At 40.4% G+C, this 19,592-nt stretch overlaps 1 protein-coding gene across 1 annotated transcript; it reads left to right on the forward strand.

Annotated features, from left to right (window-relative positions):
- The first annotated feature begins 740 nt into the window (after positions 1–740).
- On the forward strand, positions 741–9,821 carry LOC105916717. Its single transcript, XM_036137786.1, has 6 exons — positions 741–983; positions 1,969–2,274; positions 2,466–2,732; positions 3,305–3,382; positions 9,396–9,439; positions 9,612–9,821. Exons 1-6 carry the CDS (start codon positions 923–925, stop codon positions 9,819–9,821), a joined length of 966 nt encoding a protein of 321 aa, XP_035993679.1. The 5' UTR covers positions 741–922.
- The last annotated feature ends 9,771 nt before the right edge of the window (positions 9,822–19,592 follow it).

Raw genomic sequence — 19,592 nt, forward strand, 5'->3', positions numbered from 1 at the left:
GGCTTCCCATCTCCACCAGGATTGAGTACAAGGTTTCCCTCCTCACACATCAATGCATCCATGGACATGTCGCCGCCTACCTCAAAGAACTTATCAACCCACAGAAGACAAACCGGTCCCTTCGCTCCACTCACTCAAACCTCCTCCACATTCCCAGAACCAGACTCAGGACAATGGGAGATAGAGCATTTTGTGCTGCTGCCCCACATCTGTGGAATGTCCTCCCTGACACCTTGAGGGCACCTCAGTCCACTGAGTGTTTTAAAAAAGGCCTTCAAACATTTCTTGTTGGCAAAGCTTTTGGTCCCCTTTAGATGTTTTATTTATTTATTTATTTTTATTTTTTTCTCTCTCATCTAAAAAAGCTTTTTTTTAATGCTTTTTTTCTTTTTTACCTGTAGCACTTGGAGATCTTTTGATGGAAAGTGCAGTATAAATTAAATGTATTATTATTATTATTATTATTATTATTATTATTACTAACACAAAGTCAGTGCTCAGGCAAGTTTGAAATTACAAGAATAAACGTCATATTAAAAGTTATTACAACTTCCAATATCGTAAATATAACTTTAAAACTCGTAATCATGAGTTTTATTATTGTAATTATGATGTTAAAACTCATAATTACGCTAGGCTTATAAATGGCAGAAATGGGCTTCCATACTTGTGACCAGAGAGGAAGCAGCAACGAGCTCCCAAAGCTGGACTGGGAGGCTGGAAAGGGAACGACAGCATCTCCTCAAGGGCTGGATTACTATCTGTAAAAGCCGTGTTGATAAAGGTAATTTCGTAAATGTAAGTCGGTGAAATTACATAAATCTAAGATTTGTATTTTGTTCACGGTTTTTATTGAGAGTAATCTTAAATTATACAAAAGCCATTAGGAAAATCCCTCTTACTCCATCAGTCAACTTGAGAAATGGAGCTGATCATCTCGTTTCCTTTTCATCTGTTTCTAATGTTCATACTTCAAATACAAGGTATGTATAGAATATGTTTTTTTGTTTGCTTTTTACCAAACAAAGTCATGAGTTGGATAGACTTATTTTTGAGTGGGATCAACACAAATACTTACATACTTTTTGGACCTTGTTTGCGTTGTAATTGGAACCTTGATTTGTTTTCAGTTTCTGTTTAAACTGTTTGTTCCGCTTCTTAAAAAGTCAGGCAGACATGCAGCTCCCTGTTCTGTTCTGCTTAGCGTGCTCAGAGCGGCTGGGTGCGCCCCTCAGTTGTGGCTAAAACCATTTGTAGAAGTAGGGCAGACTCTGAGAACTTTTGGTTTTGATGAGCTCCTCTTACTAAAGCTTCCTGAGGAAAACTTACCTTGTCGTGATCATAAAGGTCAGTTTTCTCTGTAAAGTCAGACCTATTCGACGTGTTTAGGGGTTTGTATCATATTAATAGAACATGTGAAAACAGCACAAAAATACCGAGACCGAGATACCTCAGAAATTGCTCAGGCATATATCTGCCAGACGAATGTTGCTGGTTCAAAATTAGTTTAGTGTTTTACCAAGATATCTTCCTTGCTTACTTATTGCAGCTATATTGAAAACATTAAAATTGAGAAGTTATTTTCGCAATCAGGAGAAATTCATTGATAAATACAACAAAGCATTTGAACTTTGGCTAGCACAGCTACTTTATGAATATAAAGTGTACTTGTATGAAGTGTGTAATACAAAAAAACTTTTGGGTTTGTTGGGAGCAGTAATGGTTTGCAGTTGCTGAGAGGAATGACCTATAATCATGCTCCTCTGAGCCTGAAGGATGTAACACCCAGTCTCCAAACAGGGACAGACATTGAAGATCTGATTAAAAAATGATCTTATTCACATCATATGTGTATTAATTATATAGATAATTTAAAACATCAGCATCAGTCTCTACAGTCAGCCCTACTTGAAAATGTTGTACTGATTTCAGTTGAGTTTGAATTTTATTTTGTTTTCTGTTTTACAGAATCCACCTCAGTGAATCATGTATTTGTGCAGACTGGAAACGATCTAATTCTTAATCTCACAGAAGCTGAAATTCCCCCAAATTCTACCTTTTGGGTCTGGCAATTTAATGGTAACTCATTGGTAACATTTTCACCTCCTTCACCACCATCTGTTGAAGAGACTCACACCGGAAGAACTGAAGTCCTTGAGAAAAAATATAATGTGAAATTGAAGAATCTACAAAAGTCAGACAGCGGTATTTATACTGCAAGGTCAGTACTGCCCGAGGACAAAAAACTATCTGAATACAACGTTACAGTTCAAGGTAAGTTTTTCTTATATGTATATTTTTGATCTGTATGCATTTTGGGGCAGAATATTTAGTTGAATATTTCCAAATGGATGATAAAGTTTAAAAAAAAAACACCTGTTACCTCCTAAATAACCCTGTCAGGGGGTTTAGCTCCTTTCTTTTTCTTATGCTTTAAAACATTTTAAATCAACTCCGTCCCTTAGATCCAGTGTCTCCAGTTGATCTCACCGTTGACCTCACCTCCAGCACCTCCTCCAGTATCTTCACAGTGACCTGCAGAGCAGGGAACTCTTCCATCAGCAGCACTCTTAGATGTGAGAATCAAACGTGTGGAGAGAGTAGAGGGGTCACCACATCTGGCTCTTCTCTTCATATCTATCAGTTGGACAAATCAATCATTTGTAACCATAGAAACCAGGTCAGCTGGTCCGAATCCACTAAAAAGATTCAAGATTCCTGCACCACACAAGGTAAGACTTTACGACCAGAAACGATCATCTTGGTTTTGACCCAATTGCTATACTGTGGATGTGTTCTCTTGGTTCACTTGAAGTGAAGCAATATTGTTTTTTAATGATCTATTGATTAAATTTAAAAAAGATTATTTTCTAAACTGCATATTATAACTGAAAAAATTATATTCCTAATGTAGGCCTCAAAAGTAATAAAAAACTTCTAGCATAGCATTCAGTTAGAACGGCCAACCTCCAGAAGTTTTGTTCTCACCACCAGCTCATTGAGGCCAGGCTCAACCACAGACATTATTTATGTGAACGCCTCATTACGTGCACCCTGCATCGCCGCCATATTGGATGGATCTCTCCAACTCTAGGTTGGCACAGGAGCCGACAGGAAGAAACAGAGAGAGAGCAGCTTTGCCCGTATATTCTGCATCTTACAGTTGCAATAACCGACGACAACAACTGAAAGTGAATGACACGATGCAGATCACTATTTTGGGCAGAGATTGGCTCTGAAGATGAGTTTTTAATTGGTGAGAACATTGCAGCTTCTCTGACCGATTTTTCCCATTTGTCTACAGCTTTCAACACAGCCCCCTTATTTGTGATATTAGCTGCTGTAGTCGTTGTGGTTATTGCCTGTGTGGTGTTCAAAATGAGTAAGTATCTATTCATTTCTAACTCAAAATGAAATTATTCCCTCTAAGAAATATGCTCATTCCATTTTTCCCAAACTTGCTAGATGTCGTTCAGTCTTCAACTCAATGCATTGCACTGCATCAACCTGCTGTTAAACACAAAATTATTCAAACCCTGCCAGATACAGGCTTAATCCCTTAATTATATCAAGAAGTTTTCCTCTGATTGGAAATTACATTTCTATTTTTGAATGATGTAGTCAGAGTCTCGACTTGTACTCTGTGAGTACATCTATGTTGTCCTCACTGCAGTGTAGCAACTGCCGCTATACAACTAGCTAAACTCTTCCTTATAAATGAAGATGGAAGTTGTAGCAAGCTCTAGTCTCTCTTTACTGTGGCACTTTTCTTCTTAATACAAGGTAAGAGTGAAAACGGTAACAACACAAATACAAAAATGACCGTTTAACTATGTAACAGGTGCTTTCCATATGTAAATAAATGTAAATAAAACGTTTTAAGCTACAAATAAATCAACGGCATTTTCATGTAAGTACTACTATTTAAAATCAACTTATAAATGTAAATAATAAATTATCAACTTACGACGTTGCCTCTGTGACGTTTACAGCGATAAATCAGGTAGTTGAACACAGAAATGTAGCAAAATTTGAACAGCTAACTTCAAACTGCCTCTAACTGCTGTACTAACTACCGTGGTAACTGAAAATAAACCTGAGATTCGGAAGGTTAGAGATTAGGGTGATAGCAAGAAGCGTAGGGTAAAAGGGTAAAATTGTTTTTGAGGTGACATATAATACAGACCATAACATTTTCCCCCCCCCCCCCCCCCGACCGAAATAAATAAAAAATACTGTCATTATATCACTGAATAGACTTTTTTTCTTTCTCTTCAAACTTCAAACGTCTTCAAACTTCGGAAAACAAGTCTAGTTGTTTTGTTTCTTACTTTTTTCGGAATGACCGTGACCTGGATGACTGAGAATCTTTACTAGCAAATTGACAGTTCAATCTGCAGCTTATGACAACACTATTCTTTCAGTGTTAAGATGCTAAACCTGTAGGAATTACTAGCTCTGTGGCGCCTGCTTGACCTTTCTTTAGGAATTACTAGCGTTTTAAGCTTATGCTCCTCACCTTTCTTTTTAGAAAAATTAGCAATTTGAGCTTTATGAGCACACCCTTTCCGCACAAACAGGGTGGTACCTCGGATTGACTAGGAATCAAATCTGGAAACAAATCTGTTCTACACAACACAAAATAAGCTCTTAAAATTTCTTGTTAGAAAAATATGCAGAGGATCTTAGGTTAGATGTTTGAGCATCTAACTCCTCTGGACTGGAAGTTAATTTTTAAAATGCATAACTGTGGACTTTTCATTTAAGAATTGTGGTTTATACAAACATGAAGACAAGTCACAGCATCTGGACTCTGATGTAAGACAGTAAGATTAACTTTACAGTTAAAGGTATACTATGCAACCGGGGTTGATTTTCCAGCGAGGCTCCCCCCAGAGGGCGAAAGTAAAAGTGCACTGTCGTAAAGATGCTCAGCTGTTCTACTGGTTTCTCCGTCCAGCCAGGCGCGGTTGTTTTGAGCTTAGCAGACAGGCGAACGCAACGAATCACCATGTCTACTAACACAGTGAAAGTATGAACATGCACACAGAGAGAGAGAAACCATTCCAATGCAGTGTTTCTCCTAGGAATTTGCTTACCGGATGAGCGGAGCGGGGGGGGGGGGGGGGGGAGCTTTGCGCAACCGGCAGAGTGGGGGGGGGGGTTTACACAAGCTTTGCAACCGGCAGAGCGGGGGAGGCTAGCTTTGCGCTACCGGCAGAGGGGGGGGGACAACCTTTGCAACCGGCAGAGCGTGGGAGACAAGCTTTGCGCGCATATGGAGTTAGTTTTTTTTTTTTTTTGGAATGTCGGCCAGGCGGTAGCGTGAGGAAAACCCTACAATGTTACTTACAATCGCATCAGCAGAAACGCGAGGTCCGCGTCAGCCTTGCAGCCTTTTTTTAGCTCTCGCCATTCTGAAAAAGCTTGTCCGATGTTCACCCGTGTACGACTCCTCTCTCTGTCCAGAGTCATTTTCCTCTTTCTTGCCTGCTCCAACATGGGCTTTCCCTGTTTTCTCGCTGGTCCCGCCATATCCATCCATTTTCCAAACCGCTTAATTCCTCATGGGGTTACAGGGGTTGCTGGTGACTATCTCCAGCGTTCACTGGGCGAGAGGCGGGGTACACCCTGGACAGGTCGCCAGTCTGTCGCAGGGCAACACAGAGAGACAAACAGGACAAACAACCTTTCACACACACACTCACACCTAAGGACAATTTGGAGAAGCCAATGGCGTACCGCGCGCGAGCTATTTTTAGAAACACAACGTCACGATGACGTCACATCACGTGGTACGCAGTAGGGCATGCTTGCATAGTCCGCCGCTGTGTCGCTGTAAAAGAGACGTGCGTTACCCTTGGTTTTACTCGGTAAACAAATGCTTTTTCCAAATCTAAAACCATGGTTTTTAAACATTGTTGCTATGGAACGTGCAACAGCGACTCGAGTTACGCTGATCGGCCGCATATGAAGGATGTTTTCTTCAAGACTGCCAAGGAGAAATGTGTACGCTTGGAACACCGGGGCGGTCGGCCTACACAACAGTTCAACCCGGAAAAAGTTACCAAATTCACCTACATATGTAGCAAGCATTTTGTCGGAGGAAAGGGCCCAACCGAAGAACATCCTGACCCAATTCCAGCGACATTAAGTCAAGGTAAGAGTATTTTGGTGGCCGACATGTTAATAAAGTAGCGCCTGCTACCATGACAGCATACAGGCGCTAACATGATAGCCTGCTACCAGGATAGCTTACTCAAAAACATTTCAAATGAGACAAACATTAAACATATACCCATTCCTGGACGGTGATTGCAAACAACAACAAAAAAAACGGCCGACGCTGCCATGATCGCCGCGCAGGAAAAAAAAAACAAAGCTTACCGTTCATCAACTCGGCCAGTTTTCCAGTCTTTTTTTAAGCCCTCGAACCTCAAGCCATCGTTTGAGCTGAAGGTTGGTGTGTTCTTCAACAGTGCGACCAGTAATCCGTGTGCCTGGGACACCGTCTTGGGAAAGTTTAACGGCTGTAAAGTCGGTCATATCTGTTATCCGTGCGTTCTCTCCTGTATGCGTTCTCTCCTGTATGCCCTACCTAAGCGGCAAAAGGGGCGTTGCTCTTGAGACGGTGACGTCACGTGCGCGGTACCGCATTAACCTAACAGTCATGTTTTTGGACTGTGGGAGGAAGCCGGAGTACCCGGAGAGAACCCACACATGCACAGGGAGAACATGCAAACTCCATGCAGAAAGACCCAGGGGTGTACTTGAACCCAGGACCTTCTTGCTGCAAGGCAACAGCGCTACCCACTGCGCCACTGTGCAGCCAACAGTTCCGCCATAATAACTGCACAAATCTAGCAACGAGCATGCCTTTCACTGGGGGCGTGTAGCAGTTCTCGCCGTAAAGCAAGACCAACTCTCACGATGCACACGAGACTACTGAGCCTGTGGGTGCGAGCCGAGTGCTCCTGCAATTGCAAGTACGGTATTTCCCCCACAGACCACCAGGGTGGCCGAGAAAACCTTAGTTCGACCTGAAATGACTCATTTAATCATCCAAAACGGTATGGAGCACATTAATTAACTGAAAAATGTTGCATAGTATGCCTTTAAATCAACTATCAGACCGTTGGTAACACCAAACAACTTGATTGATTCAATCATTTGAATTTTTGCTTTTTGTAGTACAGTTGATCATCACTAGCTGCAAAAATTTTGGAGTTAACTTTTTTCAAAAGTTTATAAATGTCACAGGTGTTAATTCTCATACGTGTGCAGGGCAAGCTGTGTTTAGAAATGCTCACCCTCGTTTAACAGCTTGATCGTAGAGGGGGGGAGGAGGGGGGACTGGCTTCTCACGACTACCTCCCGATCAGGAATCGGACGATCGGTGAAAATCAAACATGTTTGAAATTCAGTCGGCTGTCGTGAGGTTTTCGTGAGCGCATCCTGCTGTTCAAGCAGAGCTACGAGGGGGCGCCCTCCCCTCCTCTCTGTCCCCACCAGCGGAGGGAGGGAAGCGGGCGTCCCTGAAGCAACCTCCGGCCGGTGTTAGGGAGGGCGAGCCGTCCGGTCCGCGCAATGCGCTGGCCGCCTGTTTCGGCACTCCTCTGCTTGCTGGGGGGGGGGGGGGGGGGGGGGGTGCGGGCCAGGCGACCTGCCGTGCTGCGCGGCCGCCGGTGCGTCTCGTGCCTCCTCTCTCCCCTCCGTTCCCCCGACGCCCGGTGCCTCCTGCGGGCCTCGCCAGAGCTGGGCTCGAACCCCTGCTCTGGGTCCCTGTCACCTACCGTCGCTCGCCTGCCTCTGCCACCACGGCGAGCGGTCCCAGAGGGGACATGACGTACAGTGTGAGCAGTCCGGTCTCGTCCGAGCGTCGCGCCGCACAGATCGTGAGCGGTGAACTTTTTAAACCCCGCGGTTCCGTCGCACAGTTTGAGATGTATATAAGTACCACGACTGAAAAACTCGTACAGTGTACACCCGGCTTAATGATGCAACGTGTGTTGTCTGCCGGATCTCACGGCCGCCTTCAATACAGTCAATCATTCTGTCCTTCTGTCTTACTTAAGCCACTATGTTAATATCTTTGGCTCAGCTCTTTAATAGTTTACATCATATCTAACAGATAGGTTTTCAGTCTTCAGGCTAAAAGGCCTCTAAAAGGCCATGGTCCCAAACTGGATGGGGGTCAGTCTCTGCCAGAAGTTTAAGTATCTTTTGGGACTTTTCCATGGCCCCGTCTACTCCACACCATTTTACTCATCATACCTTAACTCCTCTCCAACGTACCCGGTAATGCAGTAGCTTTAAACCTCACCTCCGTTTTGTGTCTTGCTTATATTAAGCTTTGTGGGATTAACTCTGAAAAATTACATTGAGAAACGGTAGAATACAATCGTAGATCAGGCTCTGACATGACTCTCTCTGCCTCTCTGTCTCTGTTTCTCTCTGTGAGAGAGAGAGGGAAATCAATATAACATTGTATCGTGACAAAGCTGGTGATCTACACCCCTAAATATAAGGGGTTGCTGCAGCACCATCCTTATCTATACTTACCATGGCCTTGCTGACAGAGGTCATATAAAATGTATATAACCTAGTAGAGATACACATTTTCATAGTTGGGAAAGCGTTTTGATTTTTCATCCCTATGGTCACCTTGATTTCCCACCTACGGCCTGCGGTGGCGCTATCTGTCTGCTGTTGCTTGGACTTTGTTGCGTTCTAACCTTTGATGTGGCTGCTCCTTTCCTTGAAGCCCGTATTCCATTTATTTCCATTAAACTGTGGCAAAACATAACAGATTTTACTGGTGTTGGAAAATATGTTCTCAACTGTTTGGTTTAGTGAAGCTCTGCTATGTTTCCTTCATGGAAGAGAAATGTAGGAACAATTACTCCAGATCTGTGATGCCAACAGACTGCTGTGCATTTATTTGAAATACTCCTATTAGTAAAGTCTCTTCTGTCAAGATGGCCTGTTTTCTGCTGCTACACTAGATATTAGTGTTCTGCAGTGGTAGTTTGTCAGTTTTTAGTAATCTGTTTCAGAAATACTTAATTACTTTGAAAAACAGTTTCAAGACCAGTTGGGATTTATTATTTTATTATTTTAAGAGCTTTTAATTATGATAATGTCCCTTTTAACTGCTGACTTTAAATTATTGATCGTTTATTTGTACAAAAATACAAAACAATCAATTTTGCAAAATTAAAAAAACAAAAAAAAGACACCAAAAAAGCAGTTAAGCTCTACTGCAATCTCCAATTTGCCATTTAAATAGCGTTGTTTCTTAAGTGCTGTTGGACAGTTTGCAGTGGCACTTTAAAATAAATTCGGATTTTAATTACTTCCAACTACACAACCTTGATTCTTTGACTGACCTGCAGGTAAAAGAAAGAGGAGCCCAAATACAGTGTATGAAGTTCCCCAGGTAAGCAGTATGTTCTTTCAATAAATCTACTAAAGGCTCTTATTTAGATAATATTCTTTACTTTTTTTATATAGATTTTACTCGTATGTCTGTCAACATTTTGAGTGTAAGCTCTCACAATGAAAAGTGATGTTGTGATATTTATTTCTAATTAACTCTTGTGTGTTTCTAGATCAACCCACAGCCAAATTCATATGAAAATCCTGCAGAAATTGCTCCTGCTCATTCTCCAACATCGACTTATGCCTTGGTACAGTTTCCTAATCGTCCTGAGCAGCACATTGACGCCAGTTCCTGCTCAACCCCCCTGCCTGAAACAATTTATGCACAAGTTAACAGAGCTGAGAAAACGAACTCCCGCCGTGCTAAAGTCGCCAGATGACAAAGACAGATTTACTGCATAGATCTGAATTGGACAATATGATCACATAGCTGTCTTCTAACTGTGCTAATATTGTCAATAACTGCCGAGCTAAACCATCTTTTAAATGCTACAGAAGTGGGTATTACCTAGATACCTTTATGCAGTTCACATTTCTTACAGTTACATGAGTAACTTTTTGAACAAAATGTTCTCCTATGAGTAATTTGTACTTTTATTTCAGTTATAATATCAAGAAGTATCACTATTCTTACTTGGGTTAAAAATCTGTCTACTCCACCCATCTTGAGTAACTAACTTGAATAGAGAATCTAAACTCCACCAGACAGACAGACACACACCTACAGTTTATGTCAAAGTGAGACTTCTTGTTTGTACACACGCTTTATTTTAAGACTATTTTCCATCTGTGGAGCTCTTTGATCCACTTGCAGGTTAAATGAATATACAGCAAACAGCAGATGTTTTCATTGGGAATGCTTTGCACTGCTCTAACATTTACTAGTCCTGACCTCAACTTTATAGATCATCTTTGGGATTAACTAGAGTAGAGGCTGCAATGCTGCTTTACACATTTAAATATGACCCCCCCTCTCTCACCCCCCAAAAAAGAAAAAATCATGAGCAAGATGTTAGGTAATGACAAATACTTTTGTCATTATAGTGTCTATACTTTCACTGCTGGAAGTATTGGTTTTATCAGTTTTATGTAGAAGAAAAAAATATATATTTTTAAAGTTTTTCTTTTTCCTTAATTTATTTTGTAATTTTTAATTTTTTTTGTACGTCACTTTATATATTTGTTTGTCCAATTACATTTTTTTAAAAGTATTAAATCAGATGTTATGATTAGTTGCTCAGTACTGGAGAAGCATTCTTACAGAATACCTTTTTACTCGAGTTATTTCTTGATTGGCTACTTCTTATCTTTAATCAGATAAAAATATGTTTAAACAGTCCTACTCCTACTTTGGGTACTATTTTTGGCTACTAGACCCACCTCTGTTAAATGTAATCTTAATATTTAAGATTACATTTATTGATAGATAAAACGGTACATTAAATAAGTTCATAAATTATTCTACCCTCCACAGCAGTCAATAAAACAGTCCTTCAGAGTTGTGAGCTTTAGAGCCATCATTATGATGAACATCAACACAATGGTCAGTGCTAGGGCTGGACGATAATTCAATAACAATATATATCGATCGATAGACGTGTGGCGCGATAGGAAAAAAACGGGCCGATAAAAGTTCGATAAAAAACTGTTTTCCTTCCTTCCTTTCAGCCTATCATATTAGTTGATGCTACAGTCACTACTTCCTCTCGACCAATCGTAATCGCGAACCCAGGCACGCCGTCACAAAGCGCCGCCCTCTCAAACCACAACACAGAGCACGTGAATATGTCGCAGCAAGGAGCGGCGGAGGAAACGGTCAGAATCTGTAGGACGCTTCCTTAAGAAGTTTCGTTTGAACTGTCAGGGGGCAACTTTCTTCCACCGGGAAAAGTTTCTACACATATCAGTGAACTCAAAACACCAATGTTCCCACGTTTTCACTTGCACATTAAGAAGTTATAGCCGATAAAAAATCTAAACTGTGGCGCTCCGGTCCAAGAGGTCACGTGATTCGATTTTTGCTGCTCAGCCAATCAGATCGCTGTATTGTGAGCTGTGCGCGTTCACCAGTTCATCATGGCTGCGCTCGTAAGATGTTTGTATGCATTTGTTTCCAGACGAAGAAAGCCCAATAATAGCATTTTCTGGTGCCAGCTGGTTGAGATCTTGATGGCAAGAAAAAAGAAATAGCCCAGACCATCCGTCCATCCATCCATCCATCCATTTTCTAACATGCTTATCCCCGCTGGGTTGGCGAGGTGCCGGTGCCGATCTCCAGCTGTCAATGGACGAGACGCGTTGTATAAACTCGTTGTGCCAAACGAGTTATCCCCTTCGGAATTTGTAGAATTTTGTATTGTATTTTTGAAATCAATAAAAGTTTTAACCTTTAGCTTTGTGAAGTCTAAATATTTTAAATATCACATTCTAATAAAATTAAATAGATTTTTTAAACTCCTAATACATTGTTCTATTTTTAAAAGAGACATATCTCATTTTCTTAATATGGTTAATATCTCTATATGGGTCTTGATTGAATTAAAATATTATTGAATCTGATAATTTTGGCTGTACCTTTATTCAGTGTTCATTTGATCACACGTGAAATCCACTCTATATGATCCATTCATGCGGGTCAAAAAGAAAAGAAAAAGAAAAAAGACGAATAAGCTGACAGCTGTGATGAACTCAGGAAGGTGGATTTTTGGTTTAAGCAGACAGACATGCGACAATCTAATAACATAAAGCTAATATTTTCGTGACACATGTGGAAATGACCACAAAGCCGTTTACTTTCCCAGAACGTGTTATATTGAGTGATCAATCGAGTTTTAACCGACATAGCAATCCTTTATGATCGCACTAACAAGTGTTACATTTTCTGTTTTTTCACACTAACTGAACGATAATGTAACGACACCATTGCTATATTTCGTTAAGAAAAGTAAAAGATCTTCATTCCCACACCTAATAGGTTGGAAATAAGCCGGAGTTGACTGGGTTCATTCTTCCAGTTGAATGCGCTCTCGGCGCAGGGAATACAAATTCTGGCGGGGATAAGTCGTTTGGCACATCGACACCTGTCGCCTGTGCTATTCTAGCGCAGCAGGTCTTGGTGATATCACAGTAAATTGGGCAAAAGTCTGGACTATTTCTCCCCTGCGATGGACTGGCGACCTATCCAGTTTATACAACGCCTCTTGCCCATTGACAGCTGGAGATAGACACCAGCACCTCGCGAACGCAGGGATAAGCGTGTTAGAAAACGAATGATGGATGGATGGATGGATGGATGGATGGATGGATGGATGGATGGATGGTCTGGGCTTTTTCTTTTTTCTTGCCATCAAGATCACTGCTAGCTGGCGCCAGAAAATGCTATTATTGGGCTTTCTTCGTCTGGAAACAAATGCATACCAACATCTTATGGGCGCAGCCATGATGACGTGGTAAACTCGCTCAGCTGACAATACGGCGATCTGATTGGCTGAGCAGCAAAAATCGAATCACGTGACCTCTTGGACCGGAGCGCCACAGTTTAGATTTTTTATCGGCTATAACTTCTTAATGTGCAAGTGAAAACGTGGGAACATTGGTGTTTTGAGTTCACTGCTATGTGTAGCAACTTTTCCCGGTGGAAGAAAGTTCCCCCCTGACAGTTCATACGAAAAGTCACCCTACAGATTCTAGCCCACGGCCTAAAACGGTCCCAAGACGGGGTTTTACTAGTTCGCCAGTCTGACAGTAATAAACCAGTGATTTGTAAAACTTGCAAGAAACCGGTAAAAACAAAGTCTGGTAACGCAACCAACTTGTTTCATCACGTAAGCCGTTCACACCCGCAGCAGCACCGCGAGCTGTGCAGCCCTGCGCGACTCCACGTCGTCGTCGTAGGAATCTTCTGGAAGTTCTTCCAAAACAAAGCAGGTATAGCAGCTAAACTGGGCTCTCTTCTTTGTGATAAAATGACAAAGCGTCCAAGCGGCATAAGGACATCACGCATGCAGTAACATGCTTCATAGTGATGGACATGCTGCTGTTGTCTGCAGTTGAAAAACCTATCTTCAAACAACTACTCGCCACTCTTGATCTGCAATATAAAGTTCCGGGACGCAAGTTTTTCTCTAACAGCGCTCCCTAAATTGTGCAACTAGTGCAGAGAATCAGTGCAAAATGAGCTGCAGTCTGCGTCTTCCCACGCCACAACCTCGGACCTCAGCCCTGCATCAGCCTCTCAATTATGAAACCTGAGAAGTTACTAGTGTACTATTCCCACCTAAATAGGCTATTATATTGATTTATTTGGTATATTTATTTTGGTTATTTTACTGGTCACTTTAGTTTATTCTTTGTCAGTATTTAATAACATAACTCAGGTCTATCTCTCTCTCTCTCTCTCTATATATATATATATGATATATATATATATATATATATATAGATATATATATAGATATATATATTATATATATATATATATATATATATATATATATATATATATATATATATATATATATATATATATATATATATATATATATATATATATATATTAGGGCTGGGCAAGTTAACGCGTTAATTTCGCGTTAACTCATTAGACTATTAACGGCGATATTTTCTTTAACGCGCGTTAACGCATGTTGCTCACATGCTTTTATTTTTGTGAAGGTCTGTTGCTGCGGTGTAGGGGTTTGAATCAGAACAGTAGGTGGCGATAATGCGCCAATAACCTCGCTGTCAGCCCAGCCTCAGATTCAAAGAGGAAGAAAGGTGCTGGCCGGAAAAAAACAGCCGACATGCGGAAGGCGGTGTTTCCCGCAGGTACCGCGAGCGAGCTTAGGCGAGGCGGTGAGTTGGCGGCCGGAACAAGTTTTGTGCGGAGCGGAGCGGGGGGGGGTCTGCATCGACGACGACGGTGAAGTCGCTTCTCGTTTCAAAGTATCCATGTATTTTTGCCTGTTTTCCCCCTGCCATTCACTATATGCGCGCGAGAAAGCAACAACAAAAAACCGCGTGTCAACGTCAAATAAACGCAAGCATATCGAGTTAGCAAGCATTTCAGTTTAAAGTTCATCCAGCATGGAATATGACAGAAACAAGTTAGTTGTAACCACTGCCAAGTTAAACTTTGGTATTAAACATAAAATGGTAATGCTGCTCCCTGCTGTTACCTCAGAAATTGCCTGTTTTTGGTAGATTTTTTCCCCATAAAGAGAATTCCCTGTCAGTGGCAATAAGCTTTAATTTATTATTATTGCTATTTTTTGTTTTACATGTTTAAGTTGAGCTTTACACTAAATATGTGTTACTGATAAGTGCTACAAATGTTACAACACTTTTGTTCATATGGCAGCAGAACATTAAAATAAAAGTGCTCTTTACACTACTTTTGAATTCATTCTTGGAGTTTGTAAATACAATGCGATTAATCAGTGCGATTAAATATTTTAATCGTTGCCCAGCCCTAATTTATATATATATATATATATATATATATATATATATATATATATATATATATATATAGATATATATATATATATATATATATATATATATATATATATATATATATATATATATATATATATATATATATATATATATATATATATATATATATATATATAATTCAACAATGTCTAACAAAGCTCTGATGCCTTCACACAGTAGATGCAATTTTGGAGAGACTAAGTCACAAAAACATGGACATGTAGACCTGGGGCCTGTTTCAGAAAGGAGGTTAAGTGAAAACTCTGACTATGTTAACCCTGAAATGAGGGAAACTCTGGGTTTTCTGTTTCAGAAAGGGAGGTAAGTTAAACCTGAGAAAGCAGAGTAAGTCAAGCCCGTTTCTGAAAGAGAGGTAACTTATACTCAGAGTCAGTTACCATGGCAATTTACTCTGTGAACCTAACCTGGTCGGGAGCAGGTTTTCTTCAGAAAACCCAGAGTTTATTTTGGTCTCCTCCCCTTTTTTAAAGAGGAAGTGGTGTTTAAACACCTCATTGATTCTTTGGGGACATATTCATTGCGCACATTTCAGTCACGCAGAGTGCATCAAAGGGAATGAAATGACATGACCTTTTATGGATGATCCTGTTGATGAAGAGGCTGTATTACTTCGTAGGGAGTTACATTTACGTTGGGAAAGGATTTTGAGGCCCAGAGTGGATTTTTTGTCATATCCCTATCCATTTTTATTTGAGCGTTACCGTTTTTCTTTACAGTCAATAAGATACATCCATAATCTCATCCATCCTTACATCAGAAACATCAACCATCGCGGCCGTGCTCTTACATCCGAGCAGATTCTTTGCGTTGCCTTACGTTTCTTTGCGAATGGAAGTTTTCTTTATAACATCGGGTATGCTGAACATATTAGTAAGGCTACTGTTTGAAGAGCGGTAAGAAAAGTGTGCCTTGCTCTTAAGCGCTTTCTGAGAATTTTTGTATTGTTTCCTGGGCACAAACCATTGAGAGTCATCAAAGAGGAGTTTCACAGGATTGCAGGTCAGTGGTGTATGAATCGGTTTAAATGAGGCTAACCTGATAAATTACATTCAGTTAAGAATATCTTGCTGCAACCCCTGGAAGTAACCTAATAATTAGAATTCCCTTTAGGATTTCCGAATGTGGTTGGATGCATTGATGGCACACATATTCCGATCATTGCACCTTATGAAAATTAAGCGGACTATGTGAACAGGAGATCCATCCACAGTATTAATGTGCAGGTACACTGACAGCCTACTGTTTCTAATGGTCAAAGACTACACCACAATACTGTAACATCTCTCATTCTTTGCACTGTCAAGATCATATGTGATGCTGCACATATAATTACAAATGTGGAGGCCAAGTGGCCTGGCTCTGTTCATGACTCAAGAATCTATCGGGAGTCAACCCTGAGCAACAGACTAAAAAGGGGTAAGTAAATGTATATCCTATACACATATTTCAATGTATGCACTAAACACTTACAGGGGAATTTCTATGCAGCTCTAAAGCAATGTGAACTTTCTTACAGGAGAGATTGATGGCTTTCTGCTGGGAGATAGGGGTTACACATGCTGACCAAATCTTATGGCCCCTTACCCAGAACCTGAACCAGGCCCACAGCAGCGCTTCAATGTGGCACACTGCAGGACGAGAGCCCGGGTGGAGATGACCATAGACCTGTTGAAAGCACGTTTCCAGTGCCTACGTCACCTCAGTGTAACCCCTGAAAGGGCCTGCGACATTATTGTGGCATGTGTTGTTCTCCATAATATTGCCATAATTAGAGGGGAGCAACACCCTGCCCTACAATTGCAAGACCTTGAGAAAGACCTCATCAACCCTGCAGATTTCCAGGATGGAAGGGTAGTCCGGGATATGATATGCCACAATGTCTTCTCAGATTAATACACATGATATCCACCACCACCACCACAAAAAAATGAATAAACACAAAATCACAGCAATTTATATGGTGTTCATTTGCTAAAAAAAAAAAGAAAACAAAAAAAAAAAAGATTTTAAAATAGTTTCAATACTTCCTAGAATTCACCTGTGACCATACACTCACCTCTAGCTTTAGTTTCAGAATGTCAATTTCCAGATCTGCCTTTTGGATCTGGCGGTCCAAGTATACAAGTTCTTTGCTGTTTTTTTCTATCTTGTTAATGTAACACGGGGAGATGGAGCCCGGACTGTGACAGAGGACGTGGCCCTAAAGCCAACTGGTAGACCTTAAATATCAAGTGGCCTAGGGTCTCCCAATTAAAAGTACCCAGGTAGGTCTGGCTTAAGAATTAGGGAACAGAAATAGTATACAAAATATATATATTTCTACAGTCTTTTACAATATTAAAAATAGACTTTATTATACCAATCTAAAATCCAATAAAGCACAGGAACACAGGACAATACTAGAAACAATCTGAGAATTAAACACAAACAACTGGAACCCAAATTAGTAACAACCAAAGACACAAAATAATGTTAAATAACCAAAAAAACAAAACAAGTCTCAAACTGCATCAATCCAGTCCTGTAAAGCTGTGCCAAATCAGCTATTTAATAAAATTTAAAAGAAGAACCCCGTACTATTGTCTGGTTCAATGTGTGCGGTGCTACAACTCCAGCTCTAAACAACCCCTTTTCTTAATTAACCCAGAGCATTAACCATGCACCTGGGTGAGAGCATAATATGCAGCAGCAGCAACCTGAAATACCAAAAAAAGATCACAATAAAGGGTCTGCTAACAACAAGACATAAGAAAACAAGGGAAAAACTGGTACCTTCAGATGCTGCAGTGCGAAGTCACTGAAAAAATCCCAGCAACACAAATTTCCTGATACCAATTCCTGGTGCAGCAGGCTAACAGCTCCAGTAGTCAGCCAAGTGAGATTCAATCTACTTCTAGCTTGGCAGGCACACCTGGTGCCTATATACACCTACTAATGAGCCCAACAACGCTGCAAACCCGAGGAAGGTGGAGAAATAGGGCACAGATGCATTCAGGGACATTTAATGGGTAGGAATTTACAACCACTCCACTGTTCCCGACCAATAAACCACCCGGTTACATTAATAAGAAGAAGTCTATATAACTCCTTAACTGGCAACTGAAAATACATTAGATTAGAGTTACATCATGAATGTAGTCTAAAATTCAGAATGAAACTGTGGCATTTACTGTAAATCACTGAACTGTGTTCATCTGTGCACCAAAAGTTGATGGACCTTCCTCTTGCTGTTCTTCCACACTCTGGGGGGGTAGAGATAAGAATGACCATTTATAGATATAAACTTGGATTCTATAGGATACTCCACATATAAATGTGAATGTGACATATAATATTAAAATTACCTCTGTAGGCCTGTCTGTGGCAGCAGAAACGGTTTCTTCATCCCCATCATCCTGTGAAGATGAGCATTTCATAGAGTACACTTTATAATACTATTTGTCATAATTGATGGTGTATGGAGTAGACTACTGACAACTGTATGGGGTACTGTTGGGACAGGAGGCTCCAAGAGGCAGATATTACCATCCGAATCTGTTGGGACCAACAAAAAACCCAATCCAAAGTAATATAAATGGAAATATCACATTTAGTCTATATAAAAAAATAACACTGTAGGTAGACCTCTTACATTTTATGAAGGCACTTAAATCTTCTGGAGTGACTGGGTCTGATGAAGTCCCTCCAGGAATTCCCTCAGCCATTGGCCTTCCAGCATTTAGGCTCAGGGCCATCTCTTCTGCATTTGTCAGGGGTTGTGGTGCAGGTCCTCCCCCTGTTTTACAAGCCTCTGCCTTCTTTCTGGTGGCTGAGTAGAAGTCAAATGAGAATGAACATTTAGACCTATGTCAAAAATGCTGCTGCACTGCTAGACACTGAATGCCATTTAGTCATTTATTATGTCAAATGTTTGTAAAGCCAGGTAGCTACTCTACTCCTATGATGTGCTCAAGGCTTACCTGCTTGAAGTATGTTTTTATATTTCATTTTCAGCTGCTGCCATGTTCTTTTGATGCCTGCAGGATTGCACCTATCCATGAAAATTAAATTAGGTTTAATAAAATACTGTTCTTCCAATTTCACCTCTGATATTATAACAGTTGGGTAAGTTACTCTAAAATAGTTCTTAATTACTAACTACAAATTTTATCTTCAACAAGTCTAATTAGATTAATGTAATAATTACTGTCTCTAGAAAGTATTGGTCTACTTACTAATTTGTTTTACTTACTTATTAATTACTTTCTAAATCCCAACCTCAACCACTTGAACAATACAAGGAGAGACAAGAAACTGCACTTCTAATGCTTTCAAATAAACAATATTGAATTGCATGAATTATTCTTAAATTGACCAAAGTGTGTAACTAGAGGGAGAAAGTTAAATTAAAAATATACCTTTTAAAATTTGATATTAAATCCACTATTGTTTTATAGTCTTTAATTTAATTACAGCATTTAGATGACTTAGTAACTTAATTCATTACACCCAACACTGTATAAAAATAATTAAAATGTAAACTTACGCATTGACTCGAGCAGCTATTTTCACCCAAGCTAACTCTCTCTCCTTCGCCGCTGCAGCCGTGTTGCTTTTTTTTTTTAAATACTTGTTCAAATTCTGCATATGCTTGC

The sequence above is a fragment of the Fundulus heteroclitus genome, chromosome 6, assembly GCF_011125445.2.
Source record: "Fundulus heteroclitus isolate FHET01 chromosome 6, MU-UCD_Fhet_4.1, whole genome shotgun sequence".
In the NCBI taxonomy this organism is placed as follows: Eukaryota; Metazoa; Chordata; class Actinopteri; order Cyprinodontiformes; family Fundulidae; genus Fundulus; species Fundulus heteroclitus.

Bases quoted from the DNA above. Each gene is read 5' to 3' on its own strand.
- LOC105916717 (XM_036137786.1), top strand. From the start codon at position 923: ATGGAGCTGATCATCTCGTTTCCTTTTCATCTGTTTCTAATGTTCATA. The intron at 2,275-2,465 runs GTAAGTTTTTCT...TCCGTCCCTTAG, and splicing joins ATACAACGTTACAGTTCAAG to ATCCAGTGTCTCCAGTTGAT. The intron at 9,440-9,611 runs GTAAGCAGTATG...GTGTGTTTCTAG, and splicing joins CAGTGTATGAAGTTCCCCAG to ATCAACCCACAGCCAAATTC.